General features: G+C 29.6%; 5 protein-coding genes across 6 annotated transcripts; 2 read left to right on the top strand and 3 right to left on the bottom strand.

Annotated features, from left to right (window-relative positions):
* Positions 1 to 386: 386 nt before the first annotated feature.
* On the bottom strand, positions 387 to 1,882 carry LOC120341269 (uncharacterized). The gene is made up of 3 exons (XM_039409753.2): positions 1,633 to 1,882; positions 1,248 to 1,379; positions 387 to 1,104 (listed from the first exon to the last, which is right to left on the bottom strand). Exons 1-3 carry the CDS (start codon positions 1,736 to 1,738, stop codon positions 563 to 565), a joined length of 780 nt encoding a protein of 259 aa, XP_039265687.2. The 5' UTR covers positions 1,739 to 1,882; the 3' UTR covers positions 387 to 562.
* A 4,717-nt stretch (positions 1,883 to 6,599) lies between these two features.
* LOC144432131 (uncharacterized) lies at positions 6,600 to 8,049 on the top strand. The gene is made up of 3 exons (XM_078120224.1): positions 6,600 to 6,800; positions 7,049 to 7,180; positions 7,389 to 8,049. The coding sequence occupies exons 1-3, from the start codon at positions 6,695 to 6,697 to the stop codon at positions 7,928 to 7,930; spliced, it is 780 nt and encodes a 259-aa protein (XP_077976350.1). The 5' UTR covers positions 6,600 to 6,694; the 3' UTR covers positions 7,931 to 8,049.
* Positions 8,050 to 9,388: 1,339 nt separating this feature from the next.
* LOC144432159 (uncharacterized) lies at positions 9,389 to 10,904 on the bottom strand. Its single transcript, XM_078120280.1, has 3 exons — positions 10,786 to 10,904; positions 10,429 to 10,560; positions 9,389 to 10,288 (listed from the first exon to the last, which is right to left on the bottom strand). The coding sequence occupies exons 1-3, from the start codon at positions 10,889 to 10,891 to the stop codon at positions 9,747 to 9,749; spliced, it is 780 nt and encodes a 259-aa protein (XP_077976406.1). The 5' UTR covers positions 10,892 to 10,904; the 3' UTR covers positions 9,389 to 9,746.
* Positions 10,905 to 15,417: 4,513 nt separating this feature from the next.
* On the top strand, positions 15,418 to 17,192 carry LOC144431916 (uncharacterized). Of its 2 annotated transcripts, XM_078119676.1 has the most exons (4): positions 15,418 to 15,501; positions 15,833 to 15,955; positions 16,206 to 16,337; positions 16,546 to 17,192. In XM_078119676.1, the coding sequence occupies exons 2-4, from the start codon at positions 15,850 to 15,852 to the stop codon at positions 16,806 to 16,808; spliced, it is 501 nt and encodes a 166-aa protein (XP_077975802.1). In that variant the 5' UTR covers positions 15,418 to 15,501; positions 15,833 to 15,849; the 3' UTR covers positions 16,809 to 17,192. The 2 variants fall into 2 exon arrangements, with proteins under 2 accessions (XP_077975802.1, XP_077975803.1); XM_078119677.1 differs by lacking the exon at positions 15,418 to 15,501 and having other exon boundaries at positions 15,712 to 15,955.
* Positions 17,193 to 18,586: 1,394 nt separating this feature from the next.
* Positions 18,587 to 20,055, bottom strand: LOC144432183 (uncharacterized). Its single transcript, XM_078120344.1, has 3 exons — positions 19,937 to 20,055; positions 19,580 to 19,711; positions 18,587 to 19,439 (listed from the first exon to the last, which is right to left on the bottom strand). Exons 1-3 carry the CDS (start codon positions 20,040 to 20,042, stop codon positions 18,898 to 18,900), a joined length of 780 nt encoding a protein of 259 aa, XP_077976470.1. The 5' UTR covers positions 20,043 to 20,055; the 3' UTR covers positions 18,587 to 18,897.
* Between the last annotated feature and the right edge of the window lie 4,095 nt (positions 20,056 to 24,150).

A 24,150-nucleotide genomic window follows, 5' to 3' on the forward strand; every position in this document is an offset into this window, starting at 1 on the left:
ATACAGTAATGGCGAGTAATTGAATATTCGTTGGAAAGAATAGCGGGTGGAGTGCTCAGATTTCAAAAATTAAATTCGAACGGGATATGTTTGTTTTCTTAGCACCAACTGTTAATAAACCGCTTGTACCGAAGCCGTCTGCAAAGAATGAGTTGTCAAAAAAACCTAGCAAATTATTGAGTCTCCTGTTTAGGTGAATGTTTTAACAAACACAATACTATTACGAAATAACCAGTTTTTTAAAATAGTCAAAAGCTCTATTCAGGATTGCATAAACCCCATGACATCTACACAGCAAGCATTGCTATTTTGATTGGAATCTATGACAAAATACCCAATAAGAAACTCTACAGACGAATAAAATAACAATTAATAATTTGTATTGATATTTATCACAAAATATGATTAATACCGCAAGTGAAATCTTGCTCTATATTCACACATATTGAGATCATTTTTGATCATTTCAAAAAACACTATACAAAATATCAAAATAACCATAATTCATGAAATAAATAAAAGAAACAAGTAATTGCGTTGTTACAATTCTGCTGCGTGCAAATCAAGCACATGGATCATTTTTCACAACGTTGGAGTTAAATCCAATTTGATCCATCATAAAAGAAAGGCGAGAAAAGAATCCAAAAGAAAATGAAGGTTTTGTTGTTTTCTTAACACAAGGCTTCTTCGTTGGCTTCACGTGAGAAGCAGTTGGTTTCTGGTCCGTTGATATTTCTTTGCTAGGCTTCGTTGACAACTCATTCTTTGCAGACGACTTCGGTACAAGCGGTTTATTAACACTAGGTCTATGACGATTTTTGTTTGATTCTTTCTTGTTATAAGATTTCGTAGTCGGTTTTTTCGAGACGGACTTTTTATTTTGAATTTTCTCATGCTTTTTCTGTTCTACTGATGACTTCAATTTTTTGATGACGTTATTTTTTGTTGGGTTCTTGCTAGTAATTTTTTTCGTGGATGACTCAGTTGGCGAAGAGTCTGATAAACAATTTTCGAGCGGTCGTGCTTGTTTCTGAATTTTCTTTTTCGATGAAACTATTTTTGATAATTTATATTCTTCTGGAATGATACCTTGTGAGGTTCCGGCTAAAATATATAAAAAATACAATATAAGTGAATAAATAAACATACGAAGCCTATTATTGCACTCAAACAATAAAAGCAGACAAACTATTTCATTGTTTAACTAGCGAAAATTAATAAGCACAAAAAAAATAAATAAAACAAACCTCCTTTAACTATGCAAGAACATTTATAGATACAACAGTGAGAGTACGCTTTGTTTCCACAATCTTTTGGATCGACGAGTTTCTTGTTACGGAAATCATAGCAAGGAATCGTTTTTCTTTCAAATCCTTTTACTGTATACAGAAATACCAAATGTTATAAATAGCAATACCTATTACAAAAAAATCTTCTGATTGTTCGTCAAAGCAAAGCAAGAAAGACGAAGGTATTATGAGATAATATTATATAAAATTAAATAAAAATGCTTTTTATAATTTTATACGAATTTTCAATATTTTGAATTGATACAAGAAAGGAATATGTGCTGGCATCGTAATAAAATCTAAAATATATATCAGATAAGATGCAATAAAATCTTGAACTTACCAGGAGCGCATTGTGTTTTGCTGATTTTATATCTGAGCTGAAAAGGGGTCAGTGATGCTGAAATATCGCAAATCCCGACGACCACGACAAACAGTAATAATTTCATTTTGTTAGAAAGTAATTCTGCAAAAATATAACAGGTTTTATTTTACTCTTATGATTAACCAACTTTGAGATGGAAATAGTAGTTGAAACTGTACAATATTCATTTGTATCATGACTAGAGCAAGCACTTGAATATTTCAGTAACTCTGAACATACTTGTTCGAAATACAATAATCGAATCTATGTTGCGACAAGAAATTGTTTGTAGCTTTTATAGTTTCAGATTGACATTTGTGTTTATTGCCTTGAGCAACGATTGCCCTACATTACTATGTAAATTTGCATGCTTGTTACGTTTCTTAGCCACAAATCGTAATTTCATTTACTTTGGTAGCGTCACAGTGACGCATTTTCTGTAAACCTAAACAAAGTGCTCTTGAACACATACTATTAGTAGACTCAAAGAATCCGTAGACTTGAATATTGCTATCGCCGCGATAAATACGTCATATTGAGTTTAAAAATAGTACAAGATTAAATCGTTGGATTAAGCTTTTCATGTAAAAATCAGGCTGTAATGGATTAACAAAGATGAAATGAGTCATGAAATTTTGTAAAAGTTTCAAATAACGTCAAGGAGACTTTATTTGCTAGTATTTTTCTGTCTTTAATCAAATGTAATAAAATAAATTGTCATTAGTTAATGACATCATGCGATATAGCACGACATGGAATATCATTTAAATTAGGATTAGACGTTTGACGGTCGGGATCAAACAAAACCTAAAAATTCATTTAATTGAGCACTAGTTTCTCTGCATAATAAATCATATGAATATAAACCGCTTTATAGTTATATTAAAGTTACATTGTTTATTATTCAAAAAAATCGATTATGGATTAGTAGATGGATTATCCTGGTTCTATGTCGTAATTTTTCTAAATTGATCCACAGTTTTTGTTTTAAAGTTGCAGTTTAACAATTATATAAAATTTAAAGATCTATTCTAACCGAGATATTAAAAATATATAGAAGTTTAAATTTTTTATATTCAGCATTTCAACCGAGTATATTTAATAAAATAATTATTGCAGAATTTGTTAGATTCTTGTAAATCAAATTCCAAAAAAATGGTTTCCCATAAACAAAATGTTTATCAGACTCAAAAGTGAATGTAATTAAAGCTTCGCAGCATTAATAAAATCTAAACTAATATTTCAGCAAAATATGAAACTTTCATTTGTGAGTTTCATTGTGAGAATACACAATATATTTATTCATACAATTAAAATATAAAACAACAATTTAAAGAAAAAATACAGAAAACTGAAAGGTGGAAATAGGCTGAATTCACTACTGTCATGAATATTAAAGTTAAACACGTATATGCATAAGCCCAACACATTCTCTGCGAAAGCTTGATAAAAATTACGCATTTTTATGACAAAGTGATCAGTATAACTACAACGTAAGTTACTTCTATTTTAAACAATTTATACCGCGGTTATTAAGCGATTAAGCGTTATGTTTCAATATATCCATAGTTTAAATAGAAAATGAAAAAGTAATTGATTTAAAATATAATTCATCATTTGTATGATTATAATATTTATTACGTCAAGAAGTCTTACTTTTCGTGTTCGAATTTTGTTTGCAATTTGCTTCAAAAATGCGTCGGTCAAAAATCAATTTGTGGGCAATAAATCTGCTTACGATAAATGCGACAAATGTCATTCTATCACCTTGGATTAAATAAAGTAATTATATGTGTGAACTTCACATATATAATTATTGCACATGTGTAAATGTAATCGAATATGTGAATTTATATTTATCCTGAGCCATAAGTTCAACACAGTACATTTCTGCCTATTTCCGAAATTCATTTTTCTTTTTCTTTTTCCCCAACATTATTCTTTTATATTTTAATTGTATAAATATATTGTGTATTATTGGAAAGTCACAAATAAAAGTACCATGTTTTGCTATGATATTAGTTTTAAATTTTAGTGATGCTGTAAAGCTTTAATGACATTTACTTTCAGGTGTGATACACATTTATTTATGGAGAATCATAGTTAAAGCGGTATATCTTTATAAGAATATTCTTACAAAGACTAGTGCCGAATTAGTTTCATCCCGACCGTCAAACCTGTAAACCTCTTTAAAATTATTATACCTAATTGCACTAAAATGCATGATGTCAATAACTTACTAATGATAAAAAAATATGCTAATCACAATTGAATTGAGAAAGTAAAACGCATTTAAGTAAAGTCTTCCCGGCGTTATTTGGGTATTTTACAAAAATCCTAATCTCATTCTATCTCTATGTTTCGTTAAACATAAATGTTAATCCATAACACCCCAGACATTACCATCCACTATAGCTTAATTTTTACCTAAAAAGATTAATCCAATTCAAGACAATGTAGTTATGGGGAACGTCTGTACCCAAATATGAAATAACCATTCTAAATAGTGTGATCAAGTCAAAATATTTCTGACTAATCCAACTTGCAAAAATAATCTTTCCACTTATCTACAGAGAGACTCCAAAATAGAGAACTTATAAATTTTATGATTACTTGTTAATTTTCTTATCAACCGACCTTCTGTTTTAGTAAGATTGTACCCAAAAGTTTCACGTTGTGCATGAAAGTTATGTTCTCTTTGGAACATGTTCCAAATGGCCATTTTGGCGTTGAAGACACACTTGCATACGTTGCAGCCTTGAGTTTACCAGTCGAATAATGATTGCCTTGACCAACTATTGTTTTACAATTCAAATTATGTTTGCATTTCACCAATAGTTTTAAACACAATTTGTAATTGTATTAACATCAGTTGCGTCATAATGACGTATTTTCAGTAATCACAAACACACCACATACAAATAAATATCATTAATTAATGCTCCTAAAGAAACACCACACTCGGTGGCGTCATGGTGACGTATTTTCAATAATCCCAAACAAATCACACTCAAATAAATATCATTAAATAATGCTCTCAAATAATCGACAGACTTGTCTATTGCTATTGTCGGGATTAAACGTCATAGCGAGTTTAAAAATAGATCTGAATAAATCCGATAGACTAAGTTTTTTACGTAGAAACTACGCGACAACACAGATAAAATGTGACATGAAAATACATTGCAAAACTTTTGGATTTAGTCCATCATTTTATCCTTCTTTGACAATGAATGATTGTTAGATTAACTTTAAAAAAATATTGTTGAGGTGATAATGATATGTTTAATATGTATTGCCTATTAAGGGACCTATATTTTTTCTTGTATAAAAGAATTATTTTTATAAAGTTTATTTCAATTAGGTAGCAAATCAGAAATTAAGCTTTTTTGTGATAAAAAAAAATTCTGACAAATTTATTCATATACCTAAATTTAATTATTACACAATAGCGCATGAGATCCTTTTTTTTATAAACATATTATAACAGAAATCTACTGTGTAGAACGTATGGCTCAGGATAAATATAAATTCTCATATTCGATTACATTTACACACGTGCAATAAATATATAGGTGTATAAGTTCACACGTATAAATACAGTTTTAATCCAAGACGATAGAATGACATTTGTCGTATTTATTGTTAAACAGATTTATTGCCCACAGATTGATGACGCATTTTTGAAGCAAATTGCAAATAAAGTTCGAACACGAAAATTACGAATTTTTGACGTCATAAATATTATAATTATACAAATATTGCATTATATTTTATTAAATTATCCTTTTTTTCAGTTTTTATTAAAACCATTTATTTACTGAAAGTTATAACTGCGTCATAAATTGTTTAAAAATAGAAGTTACTCCTAATGTACTTATCACATTGTCATAAACATTCGTGGTTTTTACTAATGTGCAGGACTAATGCATCAACATGCATCAGATGTTGATGTTCAATTTTGGTTTAATATTTATGATATTGGTGATTTCAGCCTATTTCCACATTTCCTGTATTTTTTCCTAAGGTTGCTTTTTTGTATTTTAGTTGTATAGATATTTGGGATTTCTGGAAATTCAGAACAATCTTAGTTTTAGATTTTGATGATGTGGTAAAGCTTTAATGACATTCTAATATCTCGATGTAAATTCTTCATAAATTCATACATTTTAAAACTGCAACTCTAAAATATAAAATTGTGGATGAACAAGAGTATCTTTTAATGGATACAGGTATATCAATTCCTAATATTCTGAATTAATTTATTTTAAATAATAAACAATGTAACTTTGGGTATAACTATAAATTTGTATATGATAATAAAATTCGTTATAATGCATTTAAAAGGCATGATGTCATTAACTTACTAATGATAAACACTATGTTAATCACGATTGAATAAAGACAGAAAAATACTACCTAATAAAGTCTTCTTGACGTTATTAGGGAATTTTACTAAAATTCATGTCACATTTTATGTTTTTACATCTTTGTTAATCCATTGCAACCTGATTTTCACGTGAGAAGCTCAATCTAACTTTTTAATCTTGTTCTATTTTTAAACTCACTATGACGTTTTAATCGTGACAATAGCAATAATTAAATCTACGGATTCTTTGAGTCTACTAGTAGTATTTATTCAAGAGGTCTTCGTTTGGGTTTACAGAAAATGCGTCACTATGACGATACCAAGGTAAATGAAATTACGATTAGTGGCTAGGAAACGTTACAAGAGTGCAAATTTACAAAGTAATATGGGGCAATTGTTGCCCGAGGCCAGAAACACAAATGTCAATCTGAAACTTTGCATCTATAAAAGCTACAAACATTTTCTTGTTACAACATAATTCGATTATTGTATTTCGAAAAAATATGTTCAGAGCGACTGAAATATCTAAGTGCTTGTACTAGCCGTAAATGATAAATTGCACAAATGGGTATTTATAAAGTATTATTCCAATTCTATTTCAACCTTAAATTTGGTTAATCACAGCATCAAAATAAAATCTAGTTTATTTTTGCAGAATTACTTTCTAACAAAATGAAATTATTATTCTTTGTCGTGGTCGTCGGGATTTGCGATATTGCAGCATCATTGACCCCTTTTCAGCTCAGATATAAAATCAGCAAAACACAATGTGCTCCAGGTAGGTTCAAGATTTTATTGTCTCATATCTGATATATGTTTTAGACTATATAAAGATTCCAGCACATATCCTATTCTTTAATTCCCTAAAAAAAAATGCGTTCAAAATTACAAATAGCATTTTTATTTAATTTCATTTAATATTATCTTACAATATCACAATGTTTTTTGCTTTGCTTTAACGAATAATCAAGAGAATTCTCGGAAATAGTTATTGTTATTTATAACATATGGTATTTCTGTATACAGTTAGAGGATTTGAAAGAAAAACGATTCCTTGCTATGATTTCCGTAACAAGAAACTCGTCGATCCAAAAGATTGTGGAAACAAAGCGTACTCTCACTGTTGTATTTATAAATGTTCTTGCATAGTTAAAGGAGGTTTGTTTTATTTTTTTTGTGTTTATTAATTTTCGCTTTTCAAACAATTAAATAGTTTGCCTGGTTTTATTGTAGCCAAAACACAAGAAAATTCCTCAGTTGGTTTATCAGGACATTTTTGAAATTTTATAGGCACAACACTTGTGATACGTTTGAGTGCGATAATACTCTTTGTAACTTTTACTTATTCACTTTTATTTTTTTTTAGCCGGAACCTCACTAGGTATCATTCCAGAAGAATATAAATTATCAAAAATAGTTTCATCAAAAAAGAATGTTCAGAAACAAGCAAGACTGCTAGAAAATTGTTTACCAGACGCTTCAACAAGCGAGTCATATCCGAAAAAGATAACCAGCAAGAATCCAACAGAAAATATTGTCATCAAAAAATTAAAGTCATCAGTAGAACAGAAAAAGCATGAGAAAATGCAAAATAAAAAGACTGTCGGTAAAAAGCCGAAAACGAAGTCTGTTAATAAAAAAGAATTAAACAAAAATCGTCAAAGACCAAGTGTTAATGAACCGCTTGTACCGAAGTCGTCTGCAAATAATAAGATTTCAAAGAAGACCGACAAAGGAAAATCAACAAACCAGAAACCAACTTTTTCTCACGTGAAGCCAACGAAAAAACCATGTGTTACGAAAACAACAAAACCTTCATTTTCTTTTGGATTCTTTTCTCGACTTTCTTTTATGATGGATCAATTTGGTTTTAACTCCAACGTTGTGAAAAATGATTCCTGTTCTTGATTAGCATGCAGCAGAATTTAAATTTTTTTTATAATATTAAATTATTACAACAACAATTACCCTTAAACTTATTTTCACGCTTCTCTGCATTTTTTTTTGTCTTTTGGATAAAAATATAGTGCTTTTATACTATAACCACTTTCTATTGGATATGTCGGGGTTCATCATCAATCACTGCGGGCTAGATAAAAATCAATATTCAGAAGAGAATAGTTGACCGGTCTGAATGCATGAAATTCGATGGTCAAAAAATAAGCGGAAGTTATGTGAGCCATTCTGCGGCGACAATTTTTTTCACATAATTGTCTCTTGTGGAATTCGAATCTCAATAAGCAATATTGATACGATTGCGAGTAAATGAATAGTCTGATGACTCTCCGGAAATCTTGAATATTGCTGAACAAATAGTGTTGCAGTTTCTGGTTTCGAAATAAAACCCACCGGTTCTTGCTATAATTTCAGAAGCAAGAAAATCGTTGATTTAAAAACAGAACAAAGAAAGCGTACTTTTGTAGTTGAAAACCCGCAGTTTGCATCTGCAAAGCCTTGTGTTAAAATCGGCAAAATGGACTCTCGTAGATCAGTTTGATTACCACTCTCAAGTAATTTGAAGGATAATTACTTATGGATTTTAATCGGTAAGTATGTTGATAGGTATTTGTCTGTCTTTAAGTCTGTCTGTCTGTTAGATGCACGCGATATCTCACGAAAACGAGATTGAATCTGCTCCAGATTTTGCATGTGCATTCGTCATATTTCGGACCAGGAGTCTATTGATTTTGGGCGAAATATGTCGTATAATTAGCGAGTTATTAATTAATTAGTGATGGGACACAAGGTCACTATGGAATAAGAGCGCTGTTTTGGGGATCCCCCAACTTTCGATCGATAAGTCTTCGGTCTCTGACCGATATTTTCGTTATAGTAGTTATTGCCTCTTGCGTCTATGCTTTTGAATAAGCATTAAACACGTGATTTTCACGTTCTTTTGGCGACAGTGATGGTTTCAAAAATCGGGAATCGTTGAGAATTGACTTCACATTGTACAATATAATTCTGATCAAACCATTATTGAAACTACTTTCTATATCTTGATAACAAAATGTTTCCAAAACTGTGGTATTTAATTGGGACTGTTTCATATCTGAAATAAATTTTAGTTAATAAAAATTTGAACCTTTAGTTCATTGTTTAATTGTCTAATACTAACATTTAAATTAACAAATTTAGCGGGTAAATTAGTAGTAATTCTAACAACAACTTTCTACGTTTACCACCTTATTCAATACGAAAAACACATTGAAAATCACAGAGTCTAAAATACCAAGATTAGTCTAACTACCAACAATCTATGCATTTTTTCGGGTAGCCTACAAAACATTCCCACCTTGATTTCAAATATTCATTCAGACTCAGGCTAATAATTAAATTATTGAGTCTTATTTCCTGATTTAATATTTTAACCATACACCAGACGACGTAAAACAAAATAACCAATTTTGGAATGTTCTAAAGCTCTATTCTGAATTGTATAAACACCATGACATCTACACAGTATTGCTATTTTGATTAAAATCTAAGACAAAATATCCAATAAAAAAAGCTGGAAATGATTAAAATCACAAAAAATAATTTCTATTAATATTTATTATATTGATTGCCGCAAGTGTTTATTGTTCTATAATCACGCATATGGAGAGCATTGTTGATCAATTCAAAAAACACTATTTAAAATATCAAAATAACAATTATATTTAAAATAAAAAATAAATAAAACAACAAATAATTGCGTCGTTATAATTCTGTTTCGTGCAAATCAGGCACAGGCCTCATTTTTCACAACGTTGGAGTTAAACCCAAATTTATCCATCATAAAAGAAAGTCGAGAAAAGAATCCAAAAGAAAATGAAGGTTTTGTTGTTTTCGTAACACAAGGCTTCTCTGTTGGATTTACGTGAGGAGCTGTTGGTTTCTGGTTCGTTGATATTTCTTTGCTAGGTTTCTTTGAAAACTCATTCTTTGCAGACGACTTCGGTACAAGCGGGTTATTAACAATTGGTCTTTGACGACTTTTGTTTGATTCTTTCTTGTCAAAAGACTTCGTAGTCGTTTTTTTAGAGACTGTCCTCTTATTTTGCATTTTCTCATGCTTTTTCTGTTCTACTGATGACTTCAATTTTTTGATGACGTTATTTTTTGTTGGGTTCTTGCTAGTAATTTTTTTCGTGGATGACTCACTTGGCGAAGTGTCTGGAAAACAATTTTCGAGCAGTCGTGCTTGTTTCTGAATTTTCTTTTTCGATGAAACTATTTTTGATAATTTGTATTCTTCTGGAATGATACCTTGTGAGGTTCCGGCTAAAATATTTAAAAAATACAATATAAGTGAATAAATAAACATACGAAGCCTATTATTGCACTCAAACAATAAAAGCAGACAAACTATTTCATTGTTTAACAAGCGAAAATTAATAAACACAAAGAAAAATAAAACAAACCTCCTTTAACTATGCAAGAACATTTATAGATACAACAGTGAGAGTACGCTTTGTTTCCACAATCTTTTGGATCGACGAGTTTCTTGTTACGGAAATCATAGCAAGGAATCGTTTTTCTTTCAAATCCTTTTACTGTATACAGAAATACCAAATGTTATAAATAGCAATACCTATTACAAAAAAATCTTCTGATTATTTGTTGAAACAAAGCAAGAAAGACGAAGGTATTATAAGATAATATTATATGAAATTGAATAAAAATGCTTTTTATAATTTATATACGAATAATACACGAATTTTTAATATTTTGAATTGATACGAGAATGAAATATGTGCTGGCATCGTTATTGAACTTACCTGGAGCACATTGTGTTTTGCTGATTTTATATCTGAGCTGAAAAGGGGTGAGTGATGCAGCAATATTGCAAATCCCAATGACAACGACAAAAAGTAATAATTTCATTTTGTTAGGAAGTAATTCTGCAAAAATATACCAGATTTTATTTTACTCTTATGATTAACCAACTTTGAGATGGGAATAGTAGTTGAAACTGTACAATATTCATTTGTATCATGACTAGAGCAAGCACTTGAATATTTCAGTAGCTCTGAACATACTTGTTCGAAATACAATAATCGAATCTATGTTGCAACAAGAAATTGTTTGTAGCTTTTATAGTTTCAGATTGACATTTGTGTTTATTGCCTTGAGCAACGATTGCCCTACATTACTATGTAAATTTGCATGCTTGTTACGTTTCTTAGCCACAAATCGTAATTTCATTTACTTTGGTAGCGTCACAGTGACGCATTTTCTGTAAACCTAAACAAAGTGCTCTTGAACACATACTATTAGTAGACTCAAAGAATCCGTAGACTTGAATATTGCTATCGCCACGATAAATACGTCATATTGAGTTTAAAAATAGAACAAGATTAAATCGTTGGATTAAGCTTTTCATGTAAAAATCAGGCTGTAATGGATTAACAAAGATGAAATGAGTCATGAAATTTTGTAAAAGTTTCAAATAACGTCAAGGAGACTTTATTTGCTAGTATTTTTCTGTCTTTAATCAAATGTAATAAAATAAATTGTCATTAGTTAATGACATCATGCGATATAGCACGACATGGAATATCATTTAAATTAGGATTAGACGTTTGACGGTCGGGATCAAACAAAACCTAAAAATTCATTTAATTGAGCACTAGTTTCTCTGCACAATAAATCATATGAATATAAACCGCTTTATAGTTATATTAAAGTTACATTGTTTATTATTCAAAAAAAATCGATTATGGATTAGTAGATGGATTATCCTGGTTCTATGTCGTAATTTTTTTAAATTGATCCACAGTTTTTGTTTTAAAGTTGCAGTTTAACAATTATATAAAATTTAAAGATCTATTCTAACCGAGATATTAAAAATATATAAAAGTTTAAATTTTTTATATTCAGCATTTCAACCGAGTATATTTAATAAAATAATTATTGCAGAATTTGTTAGATTCTTGTAAATCAAATTCCAAAAAAATGGTTTCCCATAAACAAAATGTTTATCAGACTCAAAAGTGAATGTAATTAAAGCTTCGCAGCATTAATAAAATCTAAACTAATATTTTAGCAAAATATGAAACTTTCATTTGTGAGTTTCATTGTGAGAATACACAATATATTTCTTCATACAATTAAAATATAAAACAACAATTTAAAGAAAAAATACAGAAAACGGAAAGGTGGAAATAGGCTGAATTCACTACTGTCATGAATATTAAAGTTAAACACGTATATGCATAAGCCCAACACATTCTCTGCGAAAGCTTGATAAAAATTACGCATTTTTATGACAAAGTGATCAGTATAACTACATCGTAAGTTACTTCTATTTTAAACAATTTATACCGCGGTTATTAAGCGATTAAACGTTATGTTTCAATATATCCATAGTTTAAATAGAAAATGAAAAAGTAATTGATTTAAAATATAATTCATCATTTGTATGATTATAATATTTATTACGTCAAGAAGTCTTACTTTTCGTGTTCGAATTTTGTTTGCAATTTGCTTCAAAAATGCGTCGGTCAAAAATCAATTTGTGGGCAATAAATCTGCTTACGATAAATGCGACAAATGTCATTCTATCACCTTGGATTAAATAAAGTATTTATACGTGTGAACTTCACATATATAATTATTGAACATGTGTAAATGTAATCGAATATGTGAATTTATATTTATCCTGAGCCATAAGTTCAACAGAGTACATTTCTGCCTATTTCCGAAATTCATTTTTCTTTTTCTTTTTCCCTAACATTATTCTTTTATATTTTAATTGTATAAATATATTGTGTATTATTGGAAAGTCACAAATAAAAGTACCATGTTTTGCTATGATATTAGTTTTAAATTTTAGTGATGCTGTAAAGCTTTAATGACATTTACTTTCAGGTGTGATACACATTTATTTATGGAGAATCATAGTTAAAGCGGTATATCTTTATAAGAATATTCTTACAAAGACTAGTGCCGAATTAGTTTCATCCCGACCGTCAAACCTGTAAACCTCTTTAAAATTATTATACCTCATTGCACTAAAATGCATGATGTCAATAACTTACTAATGATAAAAAAATATGCTAATCACAATTGAATTGAGAAAGTAAAACGCATTTAAGTAAAGTCTTCCCGGCGTTATTTGGGTATTTTACAAAAATCCCAATCTCATTCTATCTCTATGTTTCGTTAAACATAAATGTTAATCCATAACACCCCAGACATTACCATCCACTATAGCTTAATTTTTACCTAAAAAGATTAATCCAATTCAAGACAATGTAGTTATGGGGAACGTCTGTACCCAAATATGAAATAACCATTCTAAATAGTGTGATCAAGTCAAAATATTTCTGACTAATCGAACTTGCAAAAATAATCTTTCCACTTATCTACAGAGAGACTCCAAAATAGAGAACTTATAAATTTTATGATTACTTGTTAATTTTCTTATCAACCGACCTTCTGTTTTAGTAAGATTGTACCCAAAAGTTTCACGTTGTGCATGAAAGTTATGTTCTCTTTGGAACATGTTCCAAATGGCCATTTTGGCGTTGAAGACACACTTGCATACGTTGCAGCCTTGAGTTTACCAGTCGAATAATGATTGCCTTGACCAACTATTGTTTTACAATTCAAATTATGTTTGCATTTCACCAATAGTTTTAAACACAATTTGTAATTGTATTAACATCAGTTGCGTCATAATGACGTATTTTCAGTAATCACAAACACACCACATACAAATAAATATCATTAATTAATGCTCCTAAAGAAACACCACACTCGGTGGCGTCATGGTGACGTATTTTCAATAATCCCAAACAAATCACACTCAAATAAATATCATTAAATAATGCTCTCAAATAATCGACAGACTTGTCTATTGCTATTGTCGGGATTAAACGTCATAGCGAGTTTAAAAATAGATCTGAATAAATCCGATAGACTAAGTTTTTTACGTTGGAAATACGCGACAACACAGATAAAATGTGACATGAAAATACATTGCAAAACTTTTGGATTTAGTCCATCATTTTATCCTTCTTTGACAATGAATGATTGTTAGATTAACTTTAAAAAAATATTGTTGAGGTGATAATGATATGTTTAATATGTATTGCCTATTAAGGGACCTATATTTTTTCTTGTATAAAAGAATTATTTTTATAAAGTTTATTTCAATTAGGTAGCAAATCAGAAATTAAGCTTTTTTGTGATAAAAAAAAATTCTGACAAATTTATTCATATACCTAAATTTAATTATTACACAATAGCGCATGAGATCCTTTTTTTTTATAAACATATTATAACAGAAATCTACTGTGTAGAACGTATGGCTCAGGATAAATATAAATTCTCATATTCGATTACATTTACACACGTGCAATAAATATATAGGTGTATAAGTTCACACGTATAAATACAGTTTTAATCCAGGACGATAGAATGACATTTGTCGTATTTATTGTTAAACAGATTTATTGCCCACAGATTGATGACGCATTTTTGAAGCAAATTGCAAATAAAGTTCGAACACGAAAATTACGAATTTTTGACGTCATAAATATTATAATTATACAAATATTGCATTATATTTTATTAAATTATCCTTTTTTTCAGTTTTTATTAAAACTATTTATTTACTGAAAGTTATAACTGCGTCATAAATTGTTTAAAAATAGAAGTTACTCCTAATGTACTTATCACATTGTCATAAACATTCGTGGTTTTTACTAATGTGCAGGACTAATGCATCAACATGCATCAGATGTTGATGTTCAATTTTGGTTTAATATTTATGATATTGGTGATTTCAGCCTATTTCCACTTTTCCTGTATTTTTTCCTAAGGTTGCTTTTTTGTATTTTAGGTGTATAGATATTTGGGATTTCTGGAAACTCAGAATAATCTTAGTTTTAGATTTTGATGATGTGGTAAAGCTTTAATGACATTCTAATATCTCGATGTAAATTCTTCATAAATTCATACATTTTAAAACTGCAACTCTAAAATATAAAATTGTGGATGAACAAGAGTATCTTTTAATGGATACAGGTATATCAATTCCTAATATTCTGAATTAATTTATTTTAAATAATAAACAATGTAACTTTGGGTATAACTATAAATTTGTATATGATAATAAAATTCGTTATAATGCATTTAAAAGGCATGATGTCATTAACTTACTAATGATAAACACTATGTTAATCACGATTGAATAAAGACAGAAAAATACTACCTAATAAAGTCTTCTTGACGTTATTAGGGAATTTTACTAAAATTCATGTCACATTTTATGTTTTTACATCTTTGTTAATCCATTGCAACCTGATTTTCACGTGAGAAGCTCAATCTAACTTTTTAATCTTGTTTTATTTTTAAACTCACTATGACGTATTAATCGTGACAATAGCAATAATTAAATCTACGGATTCTTTGAGTCTACTAGTAGTATTTATTCAAGAGGTCTTCGTTTGGGTTTACAGAAAATGCGTCACTATGACGATACCAAGGTAAATGAAATTACGATTAGTGGCTAAGAAACGTTACAAGAGTGCAAATTTACAAAGTAATATGGGGCAATTGTTGCCCGAGGCCAGAAACACAAATGTCAATCTGAAACTTTGCATCTATAAAAGCTACAAACATTTTCTTGTTACAACATAATTCGATTATTGTATTTCGAAAAAATATGTTCAGAGCGACTGAAATATCTAAGTGCTTGTACTAGCCGTAAATGATAAATTGCACAAATGGGTATTTATACAGTATTATTCCAATGCTATTTCAACCTTAAATTTGGTTAATCACAGCATCAAAATAAAATCTAGTTTATTTTTACAGAATTACTTTCTAACAAAATGAAATTATTATTCTTTGTCGTGGTCGTCGGGATTTGCGATATTGCAGCATCATTGACCCCTTTTCAGCTCAGATATAAAATCAGCAAAACACAATGTGCTCCAGGTAGGTTCAAGATTTTATTGTCTCATATCTGATATATGTTTTAGACTATATAAAGATTCCAGCACATATCCTATTCTTTAATTCCCTAAAAAAAAAAATGCGTTCAAAATTACAAATAGCATTTTTATTTAATTTCATTTAATATTATCTTACAATATCACAATGTTTTTTGCTTTGCTTTAACGAATAATCAAGAGAATTCTCGGAAATAGTTATTGTTATTTATAACATATGGTATTTCTGTATACAGTTAGAGGATTTGAAAGAAAAACGATTCCTTGCTATGATTTCCGTAACAAGAAACTCGTCGATCCAAAAGATTGTGGAAACAAAGCGTACTCTCACTGTTGTATTTATAAATGTTCTTGCATAGTTAAAGGAGGTTTGTTTTATTTTTTTTGTGTTTATTAATTTTCGCTTTTTAAACAATTAAATAGTTTGCCTGGTTTTATTGTAGCCAAAACACAAGAAAATTCCTCAGTTGGTTTATCAGGACATTTTTGAAATTTTATAGGCACAACACTTGTGATACGTTTGAGTGCGATAATACTCTTTGTAACTTTTACTTATTCACTTTTATTTTTTTTTAGCCGGAACCTCACTAGGTATCATTCCAGAAGAATATAAATTATCAAAAATAGTTTCATCAAAAAAGAATGCTCAGAAACAAGCAAGACTGCTAGAAAATTGTTTACCAGACGCTTCAACAAGCGAGTCATATCTGAAAAAGATAACCAGCAAGAATCCAACAGAAAATATTGTCATCAAAAAATTAAAGTCATCAGTAGAACAGAAAAAGCATGAGAAAATGCAAAATAAAAAGACTGTCGGTAAAAAGCCGAAAACGAAGTAATAAAAAAGAATTAAACAAAAATCGTCAAAGACCAAGTGTTAATGAACCGCTTGTACCGAAGTCGTCTGCAAATAATAAGATTTCAAAGAAGACCGACAAAGGAAAATCAACAAACCAGAAACCAACTTTTTCTCACGTGAAGCCAACGAAAAAACCATGTGTTACGAAAACAACAAAACCTTCATTTTCTTTTGGATTCTTTTCTCGACTTTCTTTTATGATGGATCAATTTGGTTTTAACTCCAACGTTGTGAAAAATGATTCCTGTTCTTGATTAGCATGCAGCAGAATTTAAATTTTTTTTATAATATTAAATTATTACAACAACAATTACCCTTAAACTTATTTTCACGCTTCTCTGCATTTTTTTTGTCTTTTGGATAAAAATATAGTGCTTTTATACTGTAACCACTTTCTATTGGATATGTCGGGGTTCATCATCAATCACTGCGGGCTAGATAAAAATCAATATTCAGAAGAGAATAGTTGACCGGTCTGAATGCATGAAATTCGATGGTCAAAAAATAAGCGGAAGTTATGTGAGCCATTCTGCGGCGACAATTTTTTTCACATAATTGTCTCTTGTGGAATTCGAATCTCAATAAGCAATATTGATACGATTGCGAGTAAATGAATAGTCTGATGACTCTCCGGAAATCTTGAATATAGCTGAACAAATAGTGTTGCAGTTTCTGGTTTCGAAATAAAACCCACCGGTTCTTGCTATAATTTCAGAAGCAAGAAAATCGTTGATTTAAAAACAGAACAAAGAAAGCGTACTTTTGTAGTTGAAAACCCGCAGTTTGCATCTGCAAAGCCTTGTGTTAAAATCGGCAAAATGGACTCTCGTAGATCAGTTTGATTACCACTCTCAAGTAATTTGAAGGATAATTACTTATGGATTTTAATCGGTAAGTATGTTGATAGGTATTTGTCTGTCTTTAAGTCTGTCTGTCTGTTAGATGCACGCGATATCTCACGAAAACGAGATTGAATCTGCTCCAGATTTTGCATGTGCATTCGTCATATCTCGGACCAAGAGTCTATTGATTTTGGGCGAAATATGTCGTATAATTAGCGAGTTATTAATTAATTAGTGATGGGACACAAGGTCACTATGGAATAAGAGCGCTGTTTTGGGGATCCCCCAACTTTCGATCGATAAGTCTTCGGTCTCTGACCGATATTTTCGTTATAGTAGTTATTGCCTCTTGCGTTTATGCTTTTGAATAAGCATTAAACACGTGATTTTCACGTTCTTTTGGCGACAGTGATGGTTTCAAAAATCGGGAATCGTTGAGAATTGACTTCACATTGTACAATATAATTCTGATCAAACCATTATTGAAACTACTTTCTATATCTTGATAACAAAATGTTTCCAAAACTGTGGTATTTAATTGGGACTGTTTCATATCTGAAATAAATTTTAGTTAATAAAAATTTGAACCTTTAGTTCATTGTTTAATTGTCTAATACTAACATTTAAATTAACAAATTTAGCGGGTAAATTAGTAGTAATTCTAACAACAACTTTCTACGTTTACCACCTTATTCAATACGAAAAACACATTGAAAATCACAGAGTCTAAAATACCAAGATTAGTCTAACTACCAACAATCTATGCATTTTTTCGGGTAGCCTACAAAACATTCCCACCTTGATTTCAAATATTCATTCAGACTCAGGCTAATAATTAAATTATTGAGTCTTATTTCCTGATTTAATATTTTAACCATACACCAGACAACGTAAAACAAAATAACCAATTTTGGAATGTTCTAAAGCTCTATTCTGAATTGTATAAACACCATGACATCTACACAGTATTGCTATTTTGATTAAAATCTAAGACAAAATATCCAATAAAAAAAGCTGGAAATGATTAAAATCACAAAAAATAATTTCTATTAATATTTATTATATTGATTGCCGCAAGTGTTTATTGTTCTATAATCACGCATATGGAGAGCATTGTTGATCAATTCAAAAAACACTATTTAAAATATCAAAATAACAATTATATTTAAAATAAAAAATAAATAAAACAACAAATAATTGCGTCGTTATAATTCTGTTTCGTGCAAATCAGGCACAGGCCTCATTTTTCACAACGTTGGAGTTAAACCCAAATTTATCCATCATAAAAGAAAGTCGAGAAAAGAATCCAAAAGAAAATGAAGGTTTTGTTGTTTTCGTAACACAAGGCTTCTCTGTTGGATTTACGTGAGGAGCTGTTGGTTTCTGGTTCGTTGATATTTCTTTGCTAGGTTTCTTTGAAAACTCATTCTTTGCAGACGACTTCGGTACAAGCGGGTTATTAACAATTGGTCTTTGACGACTTTTGTTTGATTCTTTCTTGTCAAAAGACTTCGTAGTCGTTTTTTTAGAGACTGTCCTCTTATTTTGCATTTTTTCATGCTTTTTCTGTTCTACTGATGACTTCAATTTTTTGATGACGTTATTTTTTGTTGGGTTCTTGCTAGTAATTTTTTTCGTGGATGACTCACTTGGCGAAGTGTCTGGAAAACAATTTTCGAGCAGTCGTGCTTGTTTCTGAATTTTCTTTTTCGATGAAACTATTTTTGATAATTTGTATTCTTCTGGAATGATACCTTGTGAGGTTCCGGCTAAAATATTTAAAAAATACAATATAAGTGAATAAATAAACATACGAAGCCTATTATTGCACTCAAACAATAAAAGCAGACAAACTATTTCATTGTTTAACAAGCGAAAATTAATAAACACAAAGAAAAATAAAACAAACCTCCTTTAACTATGCAAGAACATTTATAGATACAACAGTGAGAGTACGCTTTGTTTCCACAATCTTTTGGATCGACGAGTTTCTTGTTACGGAAATCATAGCAAGGAATCGTTTTTCTTTCAAATCCTTTTACTGTATACAGAAATACCAAATGTTATAAATAGCAATACCTATTACAAAAAAATCTTCTGATTATTTGTTGAAACAAAGCAAGAAAGACGAAGGTATTATAAGATAATATTATATGAAATTGAATAAAAATGCTTTTTATAATTTATATACGAATAATACACGAATTTTTAATATTTTGAATTGATACGAGAATGAAATATGTGCTGGCATCGTTATTGAACTTACCTGGAGCACATTGTGTTTTGCTGATTTTATATCTGAGCTGAAAAGGGGTGAGTGATGCAGCAATATTGCAAATCCCAATGACAACGACAAAAAGTAATAATTTCATTTTGTTAGGAAGTAATTCTGCAAAAATATACCAGATTTTATTTTACTCTTATGATTAACCAACTTTGAGATGGGAATAGTAGTTGAAACTGTACAATATTCATTTGTATCATGACTAGAGCAAGCACTTGAATATTTCAGTAGCTCTGAACATACTTGTTCGAAATACAATAATCGAATCTATGTTGCAACAAGAAATTGTTTGTAGCTTTTATAGTTTCAGATTGACATTTGTGTTTATTGCCTTGAGCAACGATTGCCCTACATTACTATGTAAATTTGCATGCTTGTTACGTTTCTTAGCCACAAATCGTAATTTCATTTACTTTGGTAGCGTCACAGTGACGCATTTTCTGTAAACCTAAACAAAGTGCTCTTGAACACATACTATTAGTAGACTCAAAGAATCCGTAGACTTGAATATTGCTATCGCCACGATAAATACGTCATATTGAGTTTAAAAATAGAACAAGATTAAATCGTTGGATTAAGCTTTTCATGTAAAAATCAGGCTGTAATGGATTAACAAAGATGAAATGAGTCATGAAATTTTGTAAAAGTTTCAAATAACGTCAAGGAGACTTTATTTGCTAGTATTTTTCTGTCTTTAATCAAATGTAATAAAATAAATTGTCATTAGTTAATGACATCATGCGATATAGCACGACATGGAATATCATTTAAATTAGGATTAGACGTTTGACGGTCGGGATCAAACAAAACCTAAAAATTCATTTAATTGAGCACTAGTTTCTCTGCACAATAAATCATATGAATATAAACCGCTTTATAGTTATATTAAAGTTACATTGTTTATTATTCAAAAAAAATCGATTATGGATTAGTAGATGGATTATCCTGGTTCTATGTCGTAATTTTTTTAAATTGATCCACAGTTTTTGTTTTAAAGTTGCAGTTTAACAATTATATAAAATTTAAAGATCTATTCTAACCGAGATATTAAAAATATATAGAAGTTTAAATTTTTTATATTCAGCATTTCAACCGAGTATATTTAATAAAATAATTATTGCAGAATTTGTTAGATTCTTGTAAATCAAATTCCAAAAAAATGGTTTCCCATAAACAAAATGTTTATCAGACTCAAAAGTGAATGTAATTAAAGCTTCGCAGCATTAATAAAATCTAAACTAATATTTTAGCAAAATATGAAACTTTCATTTGTGAGTTTCATTGTGAGAATACACAATATATTTATTCATACAATTAAAATATAAAACAACAATTTAAAGAAAAAATACAGAAAACGGAAAGGTGGAAATAGGCTGAATTCACTACTGTCATGAATATTAAAGTTAAACACGTATATGCATAAGCCCAACACATTCTCTGCGAAAGCTTGATAAAAATTACGCATTTTTATGACAAAGTGATCAGTATAACTACATCGTAAGTTACTTCTATTTTAAACAATTTATACCGCGGTTATTAAGCGATTAAACGTTATGTTTCAATATATCCATAGTTTAAATAGAAAATGAAAAAGTAATTGATTTAAAATATAATTCATCATTTGTATGATTATAATATTTATTACGTCAAGAAGTCTTACTTTTCGTGTTCGAATTTTGTTTGCAATTTGCTTCAAAAATGCGTCGGTCAAAAATCAATTTGTGGGCAATAAATCTGCTTACGATAAATGCGACAAATGTCATTCTATCACCTTGGATTAAATAAAGTATTTATACGTGTGAACTTCACATATATAATTATTGAACATGTGTAAATGTAATCGAATATGTGAATTTATATTTATCCTGAGCCATAAGTTCAACAGAGTACATTTCTGCCTATTTCCGAAATTCATTTTTCTTTTTCTTTTTCCCTAACATTATTCTTTTATATTTTAATTGTATAAATATATTGTGTATTATTGGAAAGTCACAAATAAAAGTACCATGTTTTGCTATGATATTAGTTTTAAATTTTAGTGATGCTGTAAAGCTTTAATGACATTTACTTTCAGGTGTGATACACATTTATTTATGGAGAATCATAGTTAAAGCGGTATATCTTTATAAGAATATTCTTACAAAGACTAGTGCCGAATTAGTTTCATCCCGACCGTCAAACCTGTAAACCTCTTTAAAATTATTATACCTCATTGCACTAAAATGCATGATGTCAATAACTTACTAATGATAAAAAAATATGCTAATCACAATTGAATTGAGAAAGTAAAACGCATTTAAGTAAAGTCTTCCCGGCGTTATTTGGGTATTTTACAAAAATCCCAATCTCATTCTATCTCTATGTTTCGTTAAACATAAATGTTAATCCATAACACCCCAGACATTACCATCCACTATAGCTTAATTTTTACCTAAAAAGATTAATCCAATTCAAGACAATGTAGTTATGGGGAACGTCTGTACCCAAATATGAAATAACCATTCTAAATAGTGTGATCAAGTCAAAATATTTCTGACTAATCGAACTTGCAAAAATAATCTTTCCACTTATCTACAGAGAGACTCCAAAATAGAGAACTTATAAATTTTATGATTACTTGTTAATTTTCTTATCAACCGACCTTCTGTTTTAGTAAGATTGTACCCAAAAGTTTCACGTTGTGCATGAAAGTTATGTTCTCTTTGGAACATGTTCCAAATGGCCATTTTGGCGTTGAAGACACACTTGCATACGTTGCAGCCTTGAGTTTACCAGTCGAATAATGATTGCCTTGACCAACTATTGTTTTACAATTCAAATTATGTTTGCATTTCACCAATAGTTTTAAACACAATTTGTAATTGTATTAACATCAGTTGCGTCATAATGACGTATTTTCAGTAATCACAAACACACCACATACAAATAAATATCATTAATTAATGCTCCTAAAGAAACACCACACTCGGTGGCGTCATGGTGACGTATTTTCAATAATCCCAAACAAATCACACTCAAATAAATATCATTAAATAATGCTCTCAAATAATCGACAGACTTGTCTATTGCTATTGTCGGGATTAAACGTCATAGCGAGTTTAAAAATAGATCTGAATAAATCCGATAGACTAAGTTTTTTACGTTGGAAATACGCGACAACACAGATAAAATGTGACATGAAAATACATTGCAAAACTTTTGGATTTAGTCCATCATTTTATCCTTCTTTGACAATGAATGATTGTTAGATTAACTTTAAAAAAATATTGTTGAGGTGATAATGATATGTTTAATATGTATTGCCTATTAAGGGACCTATATTTTTTCTTGTATAAAAGAATTATTTTTATAAAGTTTATTTCAATTAGGTAGCAAATCAGAAATTAAGCTTTTTTGTGATAAAAAAAAATTCTGACAAATTTATTCATATACCTAAATTTAATTATTACACAATAGCGCATGAGATCCTTTTTTTTTATAAACATATTATAACAGAAATCTACTGTGTAGAACGTATGGCTCAGGATAAATATAAATTCTCATATTCGATTACATTTACACACGTGCAATAAATATATAGGTGTATAAGTTCACACGTATAAATACAGTTTTAATCCAGGACGATAGAATGACATTTGTCGTATTTATTGTTAAACAGATTTATTGCCCACAGATTGATGACGCATTTTTGAAGCAAATTGCAAATAAAGTTCGAACACGAAAATTACGAATTTTTGACGTCATAAATATTATAATTATACAAATATTGCATTATATTTTATTAAATTATCCTTTTTTTCAGTTTTTATTAAAACTATTTATTTACTGAAAGTTATAACTGCGTCATAAATTGTTTAAAAATAGAAGTTACTCCTAATGTACTTATCACATTGTCATAAACATTCGTGGTTTTTACTAATGTGCAGGACTAATGCATCAACATGCATCAGATGTTGATGTTCAATTTTGGTTTAATATTTATGATATTGGTGATTTCAGCCTATTTCCACATTTCCTGTATTTTTTCCTAAGGTTGCTTTTTTGTATTTTAGTTGTATAGATATTTGGGATTTCTGGAAACTCAGAATAATCTTAGTTTTAGATTTTGATGATGTGGTAAAGCTTTAATGACATTCTAATATCTCGATGTAAATTCTTCATAAATTCATACATTTTAAAACTGCAACTCTAAAATA

This window comes from Styela clava, chromosome 14 (genome assembly GCF_964204865.1).
Source record: "Styela clava chromosome 14, kaStyClav1.hap1.2, whole genome shotgun sequence".
In the NCBI taxonomy this organism is placed as follows: domain Eukaryota; kingdom Metazoa; phylum Chordata; class Ascidiacea; order Stolidobranchia; family Styelidae; genus Styela; species Styela clava.